This window comes from Desmodus rotundus, chromosome 2, assembly GCF_022682495.2.
Source record: "Desmodus rotundus isolate HL8 chromosome 2, HLdesRot8A.1, whole genome shotgun sequence".
NCBI lineage: Eukaryota > Metazoa > Chordata > Mammalia > Chiroptera > Phyllostomidae > Desmodus > Desmodus rotundus.
This window is the reverse complement of record NC_071388.1, coordinates 145,804,387-145,820,011: the sequence shown is the minus strand read 5'-3', so window position 1 is coordinate 145,820,011 and position 15,625 is coordinate 145,804,387. Positions and strand designations below refer to the sequence as shown.

The 15,625-nt window shown below is 38.4% G+C and overlaps 1 protein-coding gene across 3 annotated transcripts in view; it reads right to left on the bottom strand.

Moving 5' to 3' along the window:
- Positions 1 to 15,625, bottom strand: part of GPD2 (glycerol-3-phosphate dehydrogenase 2) — a 129,166-nt gene that overhangs the window by 59,800 nt on the left and 53,741 nt on the right. For all 3 annotated transcript variants that reach the window (XM_053918684.2, XM_024579930.4, XM_045187391.3), the window contains exons 4-6: positions 8,275 to 8,399; positions 6,874 to 6,971; positions 5,741 to 5,904 (exon numbers count right to left, since the gene is read on the bottom strand). In XM_053918684.2, coding sequence (XP_053774659.1) covers positions 5,741 to 5,904; positions 6,874 to 6,971; positions 8,275 to 8,399 — 387 coding nt within the window. The remainder of the gene's footprint in view (positions 1 to 5,740; positions 5,905 to 6,873; positions 6,972 to 8,274; positions 8,400 to 15,625) is intronic.

The window sequence follows — 15,625 nt, the reverse complement described above, 5'->3', positions numbered from 1 at the left end:
TTGGCACCCTGCGACTTCTGGCTTTTTCCAAATTAAATCACCTTTGAAAGGGAAGGGATTTCAGGCCATTGATGATACTCAGGAAAATACGATGGGGTACCTGATGGTGACTGGGAAAACTGTGAGGTCCCAAGGTGCCTCCTTTGAAGGGGACTGAGGCATCACTGCCCTATGTACAATGTTTCTTGTATCTTTCATCTTCAATAAATGCCTCTATTTTTCATATTACATTGCTGGATACCTCCTGGACAGATCTCATACATGTGTTATATGCATTCTTCCATATGTATCAATATTTACACAATTTTCAGCCTCAGTATGTACAGTAATAAGGATGTGAAAAAGGAGCCTTGAAAACTGTTGACAAATAGAACTTTACATTTAAAATAGATTTATTATATTTTAAGATGGAAATTAAAATGAAAACAATAAATAAGATAATGTATCATGTTGAATTCTGATCATTTTGAGGTCCCCCAGATGGTCCATAGTTTTTGTTTTTTCCTAGACCCTTCAAAGTTCATAGAAATTGGACCTTGAGAAATGAAGGAAGGGATTTGTTAATGCTGACTCTGCCAGAGGAATTTTTCCTCTCACTAAATACATTTTGAAAATAGGAAAATTAGTCAGTTACTAAAACATAACAAGATGACAAATTACTAACACAGTGGTTCAAAAAGAAAAATTGAGTGGTACAAAACTATGGTAAATGACAGCGTATAGCTTCATGTGTACATTTATTTATAAATACATGGCTGCACTATTTTACTTATATGTTATAGACATTTGAACCATATATAAAAAGACACTATGGGTTTTGATAAAAACACATCTAGTAGGAATTCTAATATGTTGTTCCTACTGGCTGGTCCTGTGCACCCCGTGGGGCTCACGCACTGAGCGTTAGGAGTCACCACACCCTTGTACGAACTGCAGGAAGAAGCAGGGGGCCAAAATTGCATAATAGCGCTGCTTTTTGGTTTGTAAATCCACATCATTCAGCTACTTATTCAACCTATTTCTATTCCTCTAACGAAATTAATGTGTCTGTCGTATTTAAAATAGACAATACCCAGTTAGTTCAACAATGGTGTTTGCATAGAAGGTAAACGAGGGTTAAAAGCAGCATCTTTAGATTCTACTTATGCTCCAGGACCTCAATGGAAAAACAAAAATGAAAAAAACATAAGACAAAAAAGTATCACCTGTTACTGGGTAATTGATTTTTTTAAGCTTTCAAAATAGATAAAATCAACACCTTGAAAGACTTGTCTTTAACCCAGGTTTCCTTTTATTAAAATGTACAACTGCAGGTGCATGCCTGGAGTAGTAACACTCTGTTCCTAACAAAAGAGTCTGCATGCCACAATATGCCTCTTGCCAGAGGCAGCGTTCCCCAAAGCACACAGCTAACTGCATATCCTGCTGTACCTGTAACAATTTAATTGTATAAGTCAGCCTAGTCAAGCATCTCCAGCTCATGACTGGGAGACATGAAATTCATTGTCATTATTGTCCCTGTCATTTTGGATCATTATATCCTGCTGCAGAATTTTCCTCACTTCAGTGCATTTTTACCTCCAGGAGCCAGGGATTATAGCTGAGGTTGGGGTGGGGGCAGCACCAGGAACTACATTTACCTCAGGGGAGCCAGAGATTAAATTGGCTTTGCTCTCTCACAAGCTGAATTCATCTATTTGTATGCTGTGAGTTTTAGGTTGGAATAAAAATGAATATTCTAGTGAAACTTGGACTTTAATTCCCCCTTTGAAACATGGATATAACCAACTTTTATTTATATTAGGAAAACTAATGTAATTTCTTGTAGTTGCTATTTTCATATGTGCATAAGGAATACTTAAGGGCATCATCAGGTAGGAAATAACATACATCTCTCTCTGTCAATGCCTTGAGAAGAAAGAATTTAAAACTGTAATTTTGTTCTCCATTTTTATCTTAGAGAAGCTTAATGAGGACGTTTAATGGTTTTAAATATTTAATCATTTAAAATTGTATCTCATTTCTTGTGCACTAGATTGGATTACTGGAGTCCAACTAGAATGGCACCAAAGATCTACTCTGGGAACAGGAAGATAGAAATAAACTTGACAGAGGAAGATAAAATCAGGTCCTAAGGAGACTGGCTTCCTCTCCACAGCTGGTTCACATACTCTCAGGGCCTGACGAGTCACCCCAGCCTGGCAAGCCTTAAACACTTCTTGCTGACTCAGGAGAGTGGGACAGTCACACACTCTCGATCCTCTGAACCCCCTCATCAGTGGTAAGGGCCCTGGCCAGGGGTCAGCTGATGGCTCTCTGGTAGGAGACCACCAGGAGCAAACAGAAAGCACTAGGACGTGCCTCAGTCAGAAGACCCGTGAGCTGACTCTATGTTTCTCTAACATTATATAAGAAGAAAATATATCCTGGTATGTCAGTTCCTATTCCAACTTTCATTTCATATGGATTTGACTGAGAAATTTGACAATCATGTTGTCTGCACTGAAAAAAAATGTAGTTATTCCTCTATATGTGTGAGTTTGTTTTCAGCAGTTAACAACAAAATACGGCAACAGATCATAACTCTGCCACGCACAGAACAGCCACTATAATTATTGTATTTGAAAGTACATGGAATTTATTTTATTACCTTTATGGACTTTTGTGGAAGAATAGATTTTGCCTTAATCACATACAATGGCCATCACTATTTATTTAGGATGAAATGTTCTTATGAGTAATTAAGAAAAAAATTTTGACCTTTGTACATTTTGTACTTCAAAGGGAACACATTTCAACTAACTCTACCATCTCGGTATTAAAGGAGCCTTCCAGATTGTCTCAGCCTCCGGCCCAAGTGAGTAACGATGATTTCTAGTCTGTTGACTATATTTTCACACAATTACATTTCACTTTTCACTGGTGCTAAAGTAACTGTCTAATATAATACTAATAAGAGTGTTTAGTTCATAAAATTTCTTGTAGCATTTAAAAGTTCTTTTAATTGTGTCATATTTTTAGCATAATCAAGATTCTCCCAAAATAAGTTATAAAAATTAATTTTGTTCACTTTAAAATGATAATTTCGTGTTATGTGAATTTCAGCTCAATAAGTTATTTTTTAAGTAAAACAGAGTTATTTCAAGAAGCTCAAGTGCATTTTGAAATCAGTTGGGTGACTGCCACTACATTCTCATAATGGTTACTTATGAATACATTTTTCTTATTAAGAAAGGTTTATCTTATAAATTACTTGTTTGCAAAGTAACTTTTCAGGAAGTTATTTTTTGCTCTCTGAAATACTTTGGTAACAGGATGATGATGTATGTTACTTTTTGGTCAAGGAGTAAGGCATTCCTCCTCTTCTCTCAGTACACATTTATTGCATTTAATTTCTTTACCTATATGCTCCTTATTGTATCCTATTTCCATGCTGACATTTCATTTGCTCATCACACCATGAGGTAAAACAGGAGCTGCCCTATCTGTGAATACAGTTGGAAACCACAGAACTCTACTTTGGCTCACAGTCTTGTTCTACCTTACCTCAAGAATGACATAGTTGGGCCTGCATCACTTCTGAACAAGGATTAAAAGAAAATTATCACTATAATACAATTATTTTTACCCTTTCTATTCAAGACTCTTAAGTCTTTTACAATATATTTTCAAATGTCAATTTGAAATTATTTTAAATAATAGTCTTTAAAGTTTTCAATAATCTTTGCTAAATTCATAATTTTCCAACCTACAATAAGCTATAAAAGCCAATTCTAAATTAAATACTTGATCCCTTTGATTCTAATAGGGCAGTGTTTCTTTTGAATTTGTGGTATCAATCTCCCTTTGTTTTTTATGCAGAATCAATAAGAATTATAATTTATAACAATATCAAGCCAACGTAAGACAGGATGCCACAAAATCAGATGTGATATCCACTAACAATCCTCTTAAGGAGAGTCAGATATGCACAAGCTACAAAAACAATGAAAACCGTGACGATTTGATGCACCACATGATAAGCAAAAACGACCGAGCATTTGAGAGGGTCTGTGCCGGAAGGGTTAGCAGTAAGAGGCAAGGGGCACAACACTTCCATGTCAGGATGGGCAGGATGCCATTTGCAGAATGACCTCTTACTCCTCCTGGACCAAACCCTCTTTAATATAATCACCCAATAAACTACAATGGAGAAGCATTAAGGCTCTGATGCTGAGAAAGCAAATTCATAGTTAAGGTTGTCCTTTAACATGCAGGCTCAATCAAGGGCACCAAAAATGCAGTTAAGTGCCCCCCTATGGTGTTCAGATGCTGACAGGCATTGTCAGCTGTGAATTTTCTAGCTTTTAGTGTTTGTCTAAGGCCCTTAACATAGCCCTAACATTGTTGCTCCGAGGGCATTTTCTGGAATGTGTACCTGTTGCTCCCTCTGCACGTACACCTTTTGCATACCAACCTGAAAGCCTAACCAACAGCTAAATTGATCCAGACACCTAACACTGGGAAAAAAAATGTGGGGATGGTCCTGAGGATATCCCACAATATGAAGTAATATAAATATTAAAGTCTCCTGAAAAAAAGAAACAAATTTTGTTCATGCTAGAAGTTTAGATTTCTAACAAAAGATCACGTAATGGAGATTAACAAAACTCACTGACCTGCAAAACCTAAGTTGTCCTTTGTGTCTCAAAATATCTAAGACTTTTTGAACATGTACAGTTATATGTGTCTGGCTATTTCCTTATGAATATCCTTGGACTATTTTCTAATTCTACACACCCTTTAAAACTATAGTAAAATTTCACAAATGGCTTTTCCTGTTTTGTTTAATATTGTATTGTGGTCCATCTGAAGGTGTAGTAAGTGGTAAGTTCCTTCAAATAAAAGTATACAAGATTATATTGTTCACACACAAATGAACATTGAACACATGGCAAATGGATACTAGATAATGTCACTGTTAGGAAACATCTAACAACATGAAAATAAGCAATAAAAACTGAGGGTTTGGTTTGACAAATGCAATATTTGTTTACCTTCATCATAAATTATATGTTCAAGAACTGTGTCCTGTGTGAAATACAAACATACCAATTTCAGCCCAAGGGGCATTTTTCTCTAGGTTTATAGCCCCTTGAAAATAGAGGTTTCATCTAGAAAACTTGAAAGATCTCAGTTCCTTTCAACATTATAATATATTCACAAGGCAAGGAGTCACTCACAAACACACAACAAATTAAATGACATGAAGGTGGGGTCTGAATTCATAATAAGGGAAAATGGATCAAACCAACCATAAGATACAAAGCAGAAATCAAAGAGGAAAAGAAATATGCAAAATTAAACAATATGAAAAGCAAAACACTATGTGGAGTTTTTTAACTAGCATCAGAGAAAATGGAGAGTACGTGTGTTGTGTCTATTTGTGTGTTGTGTAAGATTAGCATTAAAATTTAAGAATGCAGAACTATCTCATTAAAAATATAAGGGCCCTGGCTGGTGTGGCTCAATGGACTGACCACCAGCCTGCAAACCAGAGGGTCGCAGGTTCGATTCCCAGTCAGGGCACATGCCTGGGTTGCAGACCAGGTCCCCAGTGAGGGGCACGCAAGAGGCAACCACACATCGATGTTTCTCTGCCTCTCTTCCCCCGGCTCTAAAAATAAATAAGTATTTTTTAAAAAAGAATATAAGGGTCATGAGTGAGAGTGAAGTATCTTGTAAAAAAGAAATCACATACCATCATAGTAGACAATTGCTCCTACCAGCTTGTCCTTCTGCAGCATTGGGAAATGCTCCAGGGCTCTCGATTTGCTGAGGACGTAACTGCCTTTCAGGCAATTACTTCCTGCTACCAGATCATATAGCTTGATTCCTACCCAGTAGTAAGGTAACTGCCACCACCTACAGCGTAAACAGGAGGAAAGGTTTCTTTAGAAACAGTGTATAATATTAGAGATTATCACTTCAAGTTATTAGATAATTTTCATTTAAGAAAAGCAAAGTATGTCTAGAAGGGTACTGCAAAAGAAACAGAACTGCATCACTGTTTTTGACACCAGCCTAGCTGCATTATGCGAGTGAATGAATCAGTGAGCCTTTAAATGAATCAGTCACCTGTAAGACAATGGTTCTTGACCTGGCTGCATGTTAGAATTGTCTATGAAGCATCAAAAACAAACAAACAAACAAACTAGGGAGGGGCCTAGGTGACTCGAATGAATACCCAGGGCAGAGAATCACTGGCTTAAGATGTCCTAAGCAATCTATGACAAATATGGACAGTTATAAAATCTGTCTCTAGCCACCCCCCCCAAACTCACAGCTAACAAAGGCACATGCTCCATGTTTTCATATTACCTGTATTCTAATTTAAGACAACTTCCTGGATAGCTCCAACAATAGTAGGAAAATGGGGTTTTATAACTTACAATCTGACACCTCTAAACGAAGTTAGGTTTGGGTTAATTCACACATTTAAAATGCTGTAGGTTTGGAGGCTCAGACTTTGCAGCAGGATACTTTTGGGCTGTGCATTTTAGTGTTCAAGTGGGCCTCCTCTGTTCCTCAAAGCAAACGCAGCTGCTCCTCTGCATACCATGAGAAACTGGGTAAGACACTACTGATTATAAATACAGAACACTACCTCCTCTGCCTCCAAGGTGGAGCCCTTAGAAGTGGGTCGGTAGGAAGTAATTTAGGAAAAGCCACACTTTTAAATACAACAAAGGAAAATATTTGAGAATAATTAAAGATTAGGACTAATTAAGACTACATTAGGAAATACAAGTTGAGGGAGTATTTCCATTAAAACTGTGTTGTTCTATTGACCTCAGAGAAGCAAATGTGTAAAGATGGTCTCAACATGCTTACTTGTAAACTGGAAGCATTATAGGCAACGGAGCTGATAAATGGGGAGCAATTTCTAGTAGGTTGGCGCGCTCGTGAAGGGCTTCTTTTACCATCCTGTACTGAAAAGCAAAACAGAGAAAATTAGTTTGGCAGTAACAGATCATAATATTTTCAAACGGCAAATAGACACCCTGCCAACTAACTGATACACAGAAACCTCTCTACCTCTGATCGAGGATAGCTCCCTTCTAATCAAATTTCTAATAATACATCATGCTGTCAACCTGAAAGATTTTTTAGAAACCTTAACTGTATTTGCATAGGAGAAAAACATGCTGTCAGAGTTCCCAGGTGTAAGATATTTTCCTGACTTGAGTTACAAGATTATTATAACAATTTATCTTGCATTCTCTGTATTGTCGCTTTTCTTGGTCTCCTATATTTCCCCATGTAAGAGATAACAGATTGTTCAAATTCATGCTGAGCCTTCCTTTCTTGCCTCCACTAACTCAGGAAGAGATGATACTTAGGACTTGCCCAGTATTTTATAGATTATTATTAAAAAGCTTATCTCTTAATTCCGCTAGTCCTCATTATGCCTCTCTGAAGAACCAGCATTACTAGCATGATACAATTTTACAAATGAGAAAACTGAGGCTGATAAAAATGGAGTAAGTAAGCTGGAACACATCCCAACTCAGCGGATTCTAAACCTTATGCTCTTTTCCTTGCAGCCATCATGATGTCAAAGAGACACCTAAGGAAAGGGGACAGATTCACAAGTGACAATGTCAAGTTAGTGCTGCTGTGTTTTTCATGTACGAAAGGCAGATACGGAGTTCAGCTGATTTTTTTTTTCCCTACCCCTCTGGGAAATGTCATCTTCCACACTGTCTTGGCAGTTTTCAAATGGTGGCAGACTGGACACAATAAAATGTGACATAAGAAAGGCATGACTCAGACCATCTTCGCCTTGAGAATATGTCAGTGACAAGATTAACGTGTGATTGCACATTCGGTTAAGAGGATTAATTTAATACTCCCCCCCCGCCCCCCGTATTACAATGCAGCTCCCTGAAACTGTGTGGGAAGTAGCAATTTGGAGATGGGTGAAAAAAAGAAAGGGAGGGAGGGAAGGAGGATGGGTCACGATTGTTAAAAGGCAACACATCCAAAAGTAATTTTGTAGATCTGCTACTCGGACATGCCTATGAAGGAAAGCCCGGTTATCCATAACCATAATACCACAGGAAAGAACCCGCACACCTCTCCCGAAAGATATTCCAGCAGAACACACTAAATGGGTATTTCCAACAGGACAAAATGTTAAAAGCCATAAAAAAAAAAAAAAAAACCCTGATTTAATTGGGTAGAAAAAAGCATAGTCGCAATTTTTGTTTAACAACCAGCATACACAATTACCTGCTCAATATCCAACTTCATGATAGCCTTCTGAAGGTATCTCACACCACCGTGGATCAATTTAGTGCTTCTGCTGCTGGTCCCTGATGAGAAATCATCTCTTTCTACAAGGGCTGTTTTTAGTCCTGTGTAACCAGAAAACCAAATTAACTTCTTAAATTACACAATTTGTATGTAATTCATTAAAGGCACTTCTCCAGGGTAGAGACAATCACAAGAAAAATTACTCTGAACATGGATAAATTTGTATTCAAAGTGCAGTACACTGTCTATATTATAATGAAGAGATTTTAGTCGCTTCCTGGGGGAAAAGTCAAGGCAGAACTAGAAGCATATTAAACTGTGAATGAATCACAACCAGAAAATATTACAGTACAATTTCATGGCAGTAACAAACTCTGGTGCTTTTATAGGGTCCAAGGAGAGCCTGCACCCACCTTGACCCATGAGAGCTAACTCAGCATTTTTATGAATCCCTCTGGAGCCCCCATTCATCCCTCAACACAACTGCCCACACACGTTCCACCCCGTATCTCCAATCTACTCTAACGCATCACTGATAAATCTAGATGAGCCCTCGTATGCGCTGGCTCCTATTCCTAGAATGATGTTATAATGGGTAGAAAATGGGAAAAGAGAACAAAGATACCACAACAGAAGAAGAAAAAAGAGTATTAATCTCTGGTATTGAGGAGTCTGTGGCCTAATTTAGGACATCCTAGCACAATATTATAGACCTACAGACAAAAAGAAAAAATAACGAACACGGTGCAGAGTATCACCAGAAAAGACAAGACAATATTCTTGGTAAAGCTGAGCAAAGGAAGGTCAGTTTCGGAAGTCATCCCTCTCCCCATCCCTTTCTTTGAGGGTTGCAGTAAGTCTCTCAGAGGTGAAATTCTTTTGGTTTGATTGTTTTCTTGCAGAGACACCCCTACCTCTCCAGCACTGGGTAGGACCAGCAGTAGTACTCTGAGGCCCATGCACCAGTTAGAGATGGAAATTCGAAACTTCAAAAGACCCAAAGTATATATCAACACCCAGCCGTGAGGAATTTTCATGGTCTGGCGGGCATCCTCTTGGGGGCTGAGAGAATGTCATAGAATCCAGTTACAATGAGAATATGTAACCGGAGCAGTTTGGGCTCACAAAGCTCCTATAAGAGAACCTGTGCATGTATTCAATTCAGAGCCATTTATTACATTTAATACCAAAGGGTCGTTTTTATAACTTTTAACAGTTTAAATATCGTACCCAAATGTCATCATAAAATCAGGCCAATTCCCTTGACTCAAAAGGACAAAATATTTGGAAGCCGTGGAGAGAAGAGTAGAGAACTTTGATTCAAGGGCAAAAACTGCTAATGCTCTAACTAAGGAGCAAAATAACAGAAAATGTAAGTATCATAGTCCCAGGTCACTCTATTTAAACATTTATGCCAGAGAAAATTTGTTTAATTCTCCAGTATGAAAACCCTATCAATGCTTAATAAATTTAGTACTGGATATAGCCTATAAAACAACAACAAAAAAATGTCATTAGTACATATTTTTAATAAGCATACTGAGAGCTTAAGTGACAGGTAAAACAATGGCACCAGGGATGAATTCGGCACAGACTGAGCTGCCGGTAGCTCCCAGCCGGAGGAGAGGCACGCAAAGTGCAACGGAGTTTCACAGCTAGTAAATTCGAAATCGCAGAGGACTCTTACCTCACTGTGGATTAGAAGTTAAATTCAGGACAAAACCCCAAATTTCCGTAGTCAAGATTACATTTGTATTCTCTTAAGAATGAACTGTCTTGGTGAGCTATTGTATCACCTTTTCTTAGGAATCCCAACACAGAGGTGCCCTCCAGCTCTGAAACTGGCCATTTTTCTTTAGTTGAAGATCAGATAAGGGAGATGACTTTCCAATGGTATTTAAGAGCCAGATTATTTAAAAAACACCTCTCTTTCAACCATGGAATCACAGGCCCGAAATATGAGAGGTGGGGGCACAAGACTGAGAAAGGACAAGCAGCCTCCAATCCAGTCCTGGCCCCGCACCTGGGCCTGCCCAAAGGGATCCTGAAGGCTGTGGGAGGAGACGTCTTAGTCCCCAGTAATCCCCACTTCCTAGGATCTAACCTCCTACCCCGGTGTGTGGGCTGGACCTAGTGACTTGCTTCTAATGAAAGGAACACAGCTAGAATGATGGCACGCCACCTCTGTGATTGGGCTATAAAACACTAACTTCTTCCTTGTCCTCTTTTGCTTGCTAAGAAGCAAGCTGCCATGTTGTAAGGCAAAGAACCATGGGAGGCCCCTGGTCCTGAGGCCTCGGTCCAACAACCTGTGAGGAACTGAATCCTGCCAACAGCCATGTGACATCTCATGAGAGACTCAGAGCCAGAGGGCCCAGGCCAAGGCACAGATTCCTGACCCACTGAAACTTTTAACAGTTTAAAATCAGGCCAATTCTCTTGACTCAAAAGGACAAAATATTCAGGAGCCTTTTGTGGGGTAGTTTATTGATGATGCAAATTCCCCTGTATGAACAAGAACTACAGCCAAGGCAGGAGTTTTTTTCTGTACCTGGGCGTGAGGTCTTCAAGAAAGGCTGAGTCTAAAGAGAAGTGTGTGTTCCGAACAGGTGGAGGGGAGGAAAGGAGCTATCACTGGAAAGGATCAGCTTAAGCAAGAGAAAGTCAAATGCTTAAAATAACCCAACTTATGTAGGAGCTCCTTGTCCCCACGCAGGGGCTGGAGTGCAGAGTACAGGCGACAACGTGAAGGAGATCCGGAGCGAGGAACGGTGAAAGGCCTACCGAAAGGGCCTTTCATCCACTCTGGGGCATGTGGACCCTGTCTGGTGGGCCATTGTTTCTCATAAGTAATATCCAGTCTCCTCAAAAGGAAAATGCCTCTGAGAACATACCTGCAAGTCATTAATCCTTTTGGGAAGCAAATCCTTTCTTAGAAAGTCCAAGATCTGCCCTGGCTGGTGTGGCTCAGTGGATTGAGTGCCAGCCTGTGAACCGAAAGGTCACTGGTTCTGATTCCCAGTCAGGGCACATCCCTGGGTTGCGTGACAGGTCCCCAGTTGAAGGTGTGTGAAAGGCAATTGACCGATGTATCTCATTGATGTTACTCTCCCTCTCTTTTTCCCTCCTTTCCACCCTCTCTAAAAATAAATAATTTTTTTTTTTAAGTGCAAGATCTGGCATCAATGCCACATGAGCATGAACCTGAATACTGTGCTCAATTACAAGCTATCCATTTGGAAGAGAAAGGGTATGCTTGTTGATTCTTTATCATTATAAAGAAAAAAATAAAATTAAAATTTTTCCAGAGGTTCTTAGATATTGTTTTGAGAAATACTACTGTGTTGCCTATCAGGGGAACCACCAAAATACTTTAAGCTGAGAAATCAGATTAATGTTCTAGAAAGATTTTTCTGACGGTGGGCATGGAGGGTAGGTCTGGGTGAAAAGAAGAGATGGAGACAGGAGACCATTTAGGGGACCCATGCCAGACAGTAGGAGCAAGGCGATGACAAGTCCAGCCTTAGAAGGCAGACGATGATACCGGAAAGGAATAAGAAGACAGAATTTTATTAGCTCGTGTTAACAGAATACATTTCTCCCCCCTGAACTGACAACGTGAGTCAGGGAACTACTCTAGGAATTAGCAAGCCATCTCAGGAGGATATTTCAGGCTATTTAAGTGAGAGCTAACACTTTAAAGCCTGAAAACTGCTTTTGCAAGTATTGGACATTTAAAAAAGTTATTCACATGTATGCATGTGAGAAGCCCTAGTGAATACCAACAAAAGTTAAAATGGGCTTCTGTCAAATCGGCCTGTTTTCCCAGTTCCATTATTTCCAGTGCCATATCATCACGCTACCCATCAGGATTTCTAGAGAGAAATAATAATACTGCTCCTTCCAGAGCAAAAAATATAAAAATGCAGTCTCCAAGTTGTAGCTAAATGGATATATGAAAACATCATGTAATCAATCTAAAAGTATTACCAAAAGTTTTTGGAAACACAAAAACTACATACTCTTGAAAAAGAAAATATTTAAAAGTTTTCAACTGCTGCTATATGCTAAATGTTCTGAATTTCTTTCTCATCTTTGTTGACAAGAACGATAGAATGAGGCAGGAGTCAAGACATTACTAGAAGTTATAGCCGTTTCTCAAAAATATATTCCTTAGCTGATTAACCGTTATCTAATATGTTCCCTACTGTTTCACCTCTCAAAAATCCAAACTTTTTTCTCCCCTCAAAAATTACTTGTCTGGAAAAAAAAATGCTGATCTGAAATTAAGAGCTTAGTTTTCTGACACAGTAAGTATAAAGCAAGGAAGTAAAAAAAGAGTGCTGTTGTACCTTCTCAAACAGAATGAACAGTATTTTTAAGTGATATTCAATGCTAACACTTGTGTTCCTAGGGAAATAATTAAATTTGAAGGACATCAAAAACCATGCACCCAGGCTTCAAGCCAATACCCCAGGCGATATTTGAGGGGCTCAAAAAAATCTTCCTTCAGAACAGAAAAAATGGCCTCCCCATACACCAGGCCATGAAGGGCTGGCCTCTCTGCATTTGCAGTAATTCACTAAAGTAGTTCAAGATTTTATGAGAAAGAGTTTTTGTTTCTTTTCTTTTTATAAGTTATTTTTCATGGAAAGCAGTAAGTTCTATTACTGCTAAGATGAACCAGAACATTTAGGATGGTATCATTACTTTATTTTTTGTTTTTACTTTTGATTGCTTTTAGTAGGTATTCTCAGGAATTTCATGACATTGGTGAAGTTTTAATATTGGAGTGAAATTACTCTGAAATTCTTAGGTGAAATGAAAACAGGATTATAGCAGAAAAATAAAGTCAACTTGAAATCTACCTTTCAGTCATCTTCAGCCCATTTGTTAGCAAGTTAAAATTGTATCTTCTGGGTGGAAGGAGGGGTGTGAACTAAACTTTATAGTTTTGCCTTTTCCAAACTGAGTGAGAATGTCTAGCTCTCAAGTACATCCAACTAAACCAATTCATGGATCAAGACAGCTGGATGAGGTAATCACCCCAGTAAGTCTAGTTAAATAGATCGTTTTGCAAGTTATATAAATGTCTAATCAGCCCTGGCTGGTGTGTCTCAGTGGATTGAGTGCTGGCCTGGGAAGCAAGGGGTCGCTGGTTCAATTCCCAGTCAGGGCACATGCCTGGGTTGCAGGCCAGGTCCCCAGTAGGGGGCAGGCGAGAGGCAACCACACACTGATGTTTCTCTTCCTCTCTTTCTCTCTCCCTTCCCCTCTAAAAGTACATAAGTAAAATCTTTTTAAAAAGTCTAATCACTATGTTGCATATTGGAAACTAGTATAATATTGTATGTCAACTGTAATTGAAAAAATTATGTAATTAAAAAAAGATAGTTGGGTGAATACAGGAGGATAATTACCATCTAAGGGGAGGAACGGTATGACATTTAACTTTCACAACATGAAATAGAACAGAAGTATATTTTAATGCCTTTTACTGATTATCTTATGCATGAAAACACGCTCCATATAGTAAATGCAGAGAAGTAAAGAGGACAAAATAAAACTCTCCTGTAATCACACAGCTCAAAGACAACCACAGTTGAATTTGGGTGTTTAAATGTTCACATTTTCTATGGATGTATATGATCACATACACACATTTTTCCTAATTAGGATCATGTAATCTATTCCATTTTTTTCAGTTAACATTGTTTAGTGTAAACAACTCTCCAAGTCAATATATAGTTTTTTATTATTTCCTATTTAATGTGTGGATAGTATTACATTAAATATTTGCAATGATTTCTTTATTCAATTTCCTATTTTTAAACATCTGGGTTATTGCCTACCTTCACTCTCACAGATAGAACTGCAAGATTATAGTTTCATTTAAGCTCTGCATTTTTAATTATTTCATTAGAATAAATTTTCAGATATGAGGTTTTTTAGATATTTTTCAATAGAAAGGAAAGAAAAATCCCTTTAAAATAACTATCAGAGGCACCAAGGTAATAACACACAAATCAAGAAATTTAGACATTCTGTGCACTGGAACCACAGCACAGGTATTAATGTCACATGTCCCAAGAAAGAAAAATCACATCACTTAAGGAAAGGGGAGTTTATCTTTTTTTAGAAAAGCTCTGGGCACTTGCCTTTTGATTTCAGAAAGCCATTGCCATTAATAAGAAAAGGGACTAACCCAAAGGCTGAACACCTTATATAAAGGATCAATTTCTCTAAAACATAACACTCCTGTAAAGCTGCAAAGTAATCCTGGCTCTTTAATCCTCCAGATCAGAATCTTATGGTTTGGACTAGTATTTTCTAACACTAAATGTTAGCATTTTATAGAATTATATAATTTTGGATTGATTATTTAATACCTATTTCTCTGTTTATATTAGGAAACAGATAAATCATTAATGTAGATACTGTGTTAAGTTAGAACACACTATTAACATACTTTGTTTCCATAAAAACAAAGCAGGCTCAAAATTGTATGATGTCATAATATTATTTATTTCATAACTTGTTTTTTAAAGATTTTATTTATTTTTAGAGGGGGAGGGAGGGAGAAAAAGAGAGAGAGAAACATCAATGTGTGGTAGCCTCTTGCACACACCCCACCGGGGACCTGGCCCAGCACCCAGACATGTGCCCTCACTGGGAATCGAACTGGAGACACTGTGGTTCGCCGGCCGGCGCTCAACCCAATGAGCCATACCACCCAGAGCCATAACTTGTTTTTCAATGTACAGTATATTTTAACCATTTTCCCTGTAAATACTTATAAATTTCTTTTAATAACTGAGTGTACCTAATTTATTAAATCAGGTACCAATTTTCTGCTGTTATAAATATTGCTTTAAATAAAATTTTGATCAATATGGCATTAAATTTAGCTTTGAACACCTCCAAACAGAGAAAATTGTGTGTTTTATATATATTATATATTTTTTAAAAAACATGGTTGATTCAACAACAAACACTCCATGGACCAGAAATGTAGCAGGTAGCAGAAACTCAGAACAGAATATTCAGGCCCCCACAGCCTCTGTCTCACTGGGCTCTGGGTCTAGAAACAAGCAAAGGAAACTAAGATTTCCATTCCTAAAGGGTAAGAGGAATATAGGTCTCCCTGTAAGGAAAGGTAAAGAAGTCAGACTAGCACTTGGATGCAGGGATTGGAGAAGGTTCCAGCTCTTGGGAAAGGAGGTTGAAAGACTCCTCTTAACCAGTCTGGGGCTGGACATACCTAGAAGGCAGGAAGACAGACCGCCCTGAGGGCAGCAGCTGAAAGCACCACCAGCCAGTGTGGCAG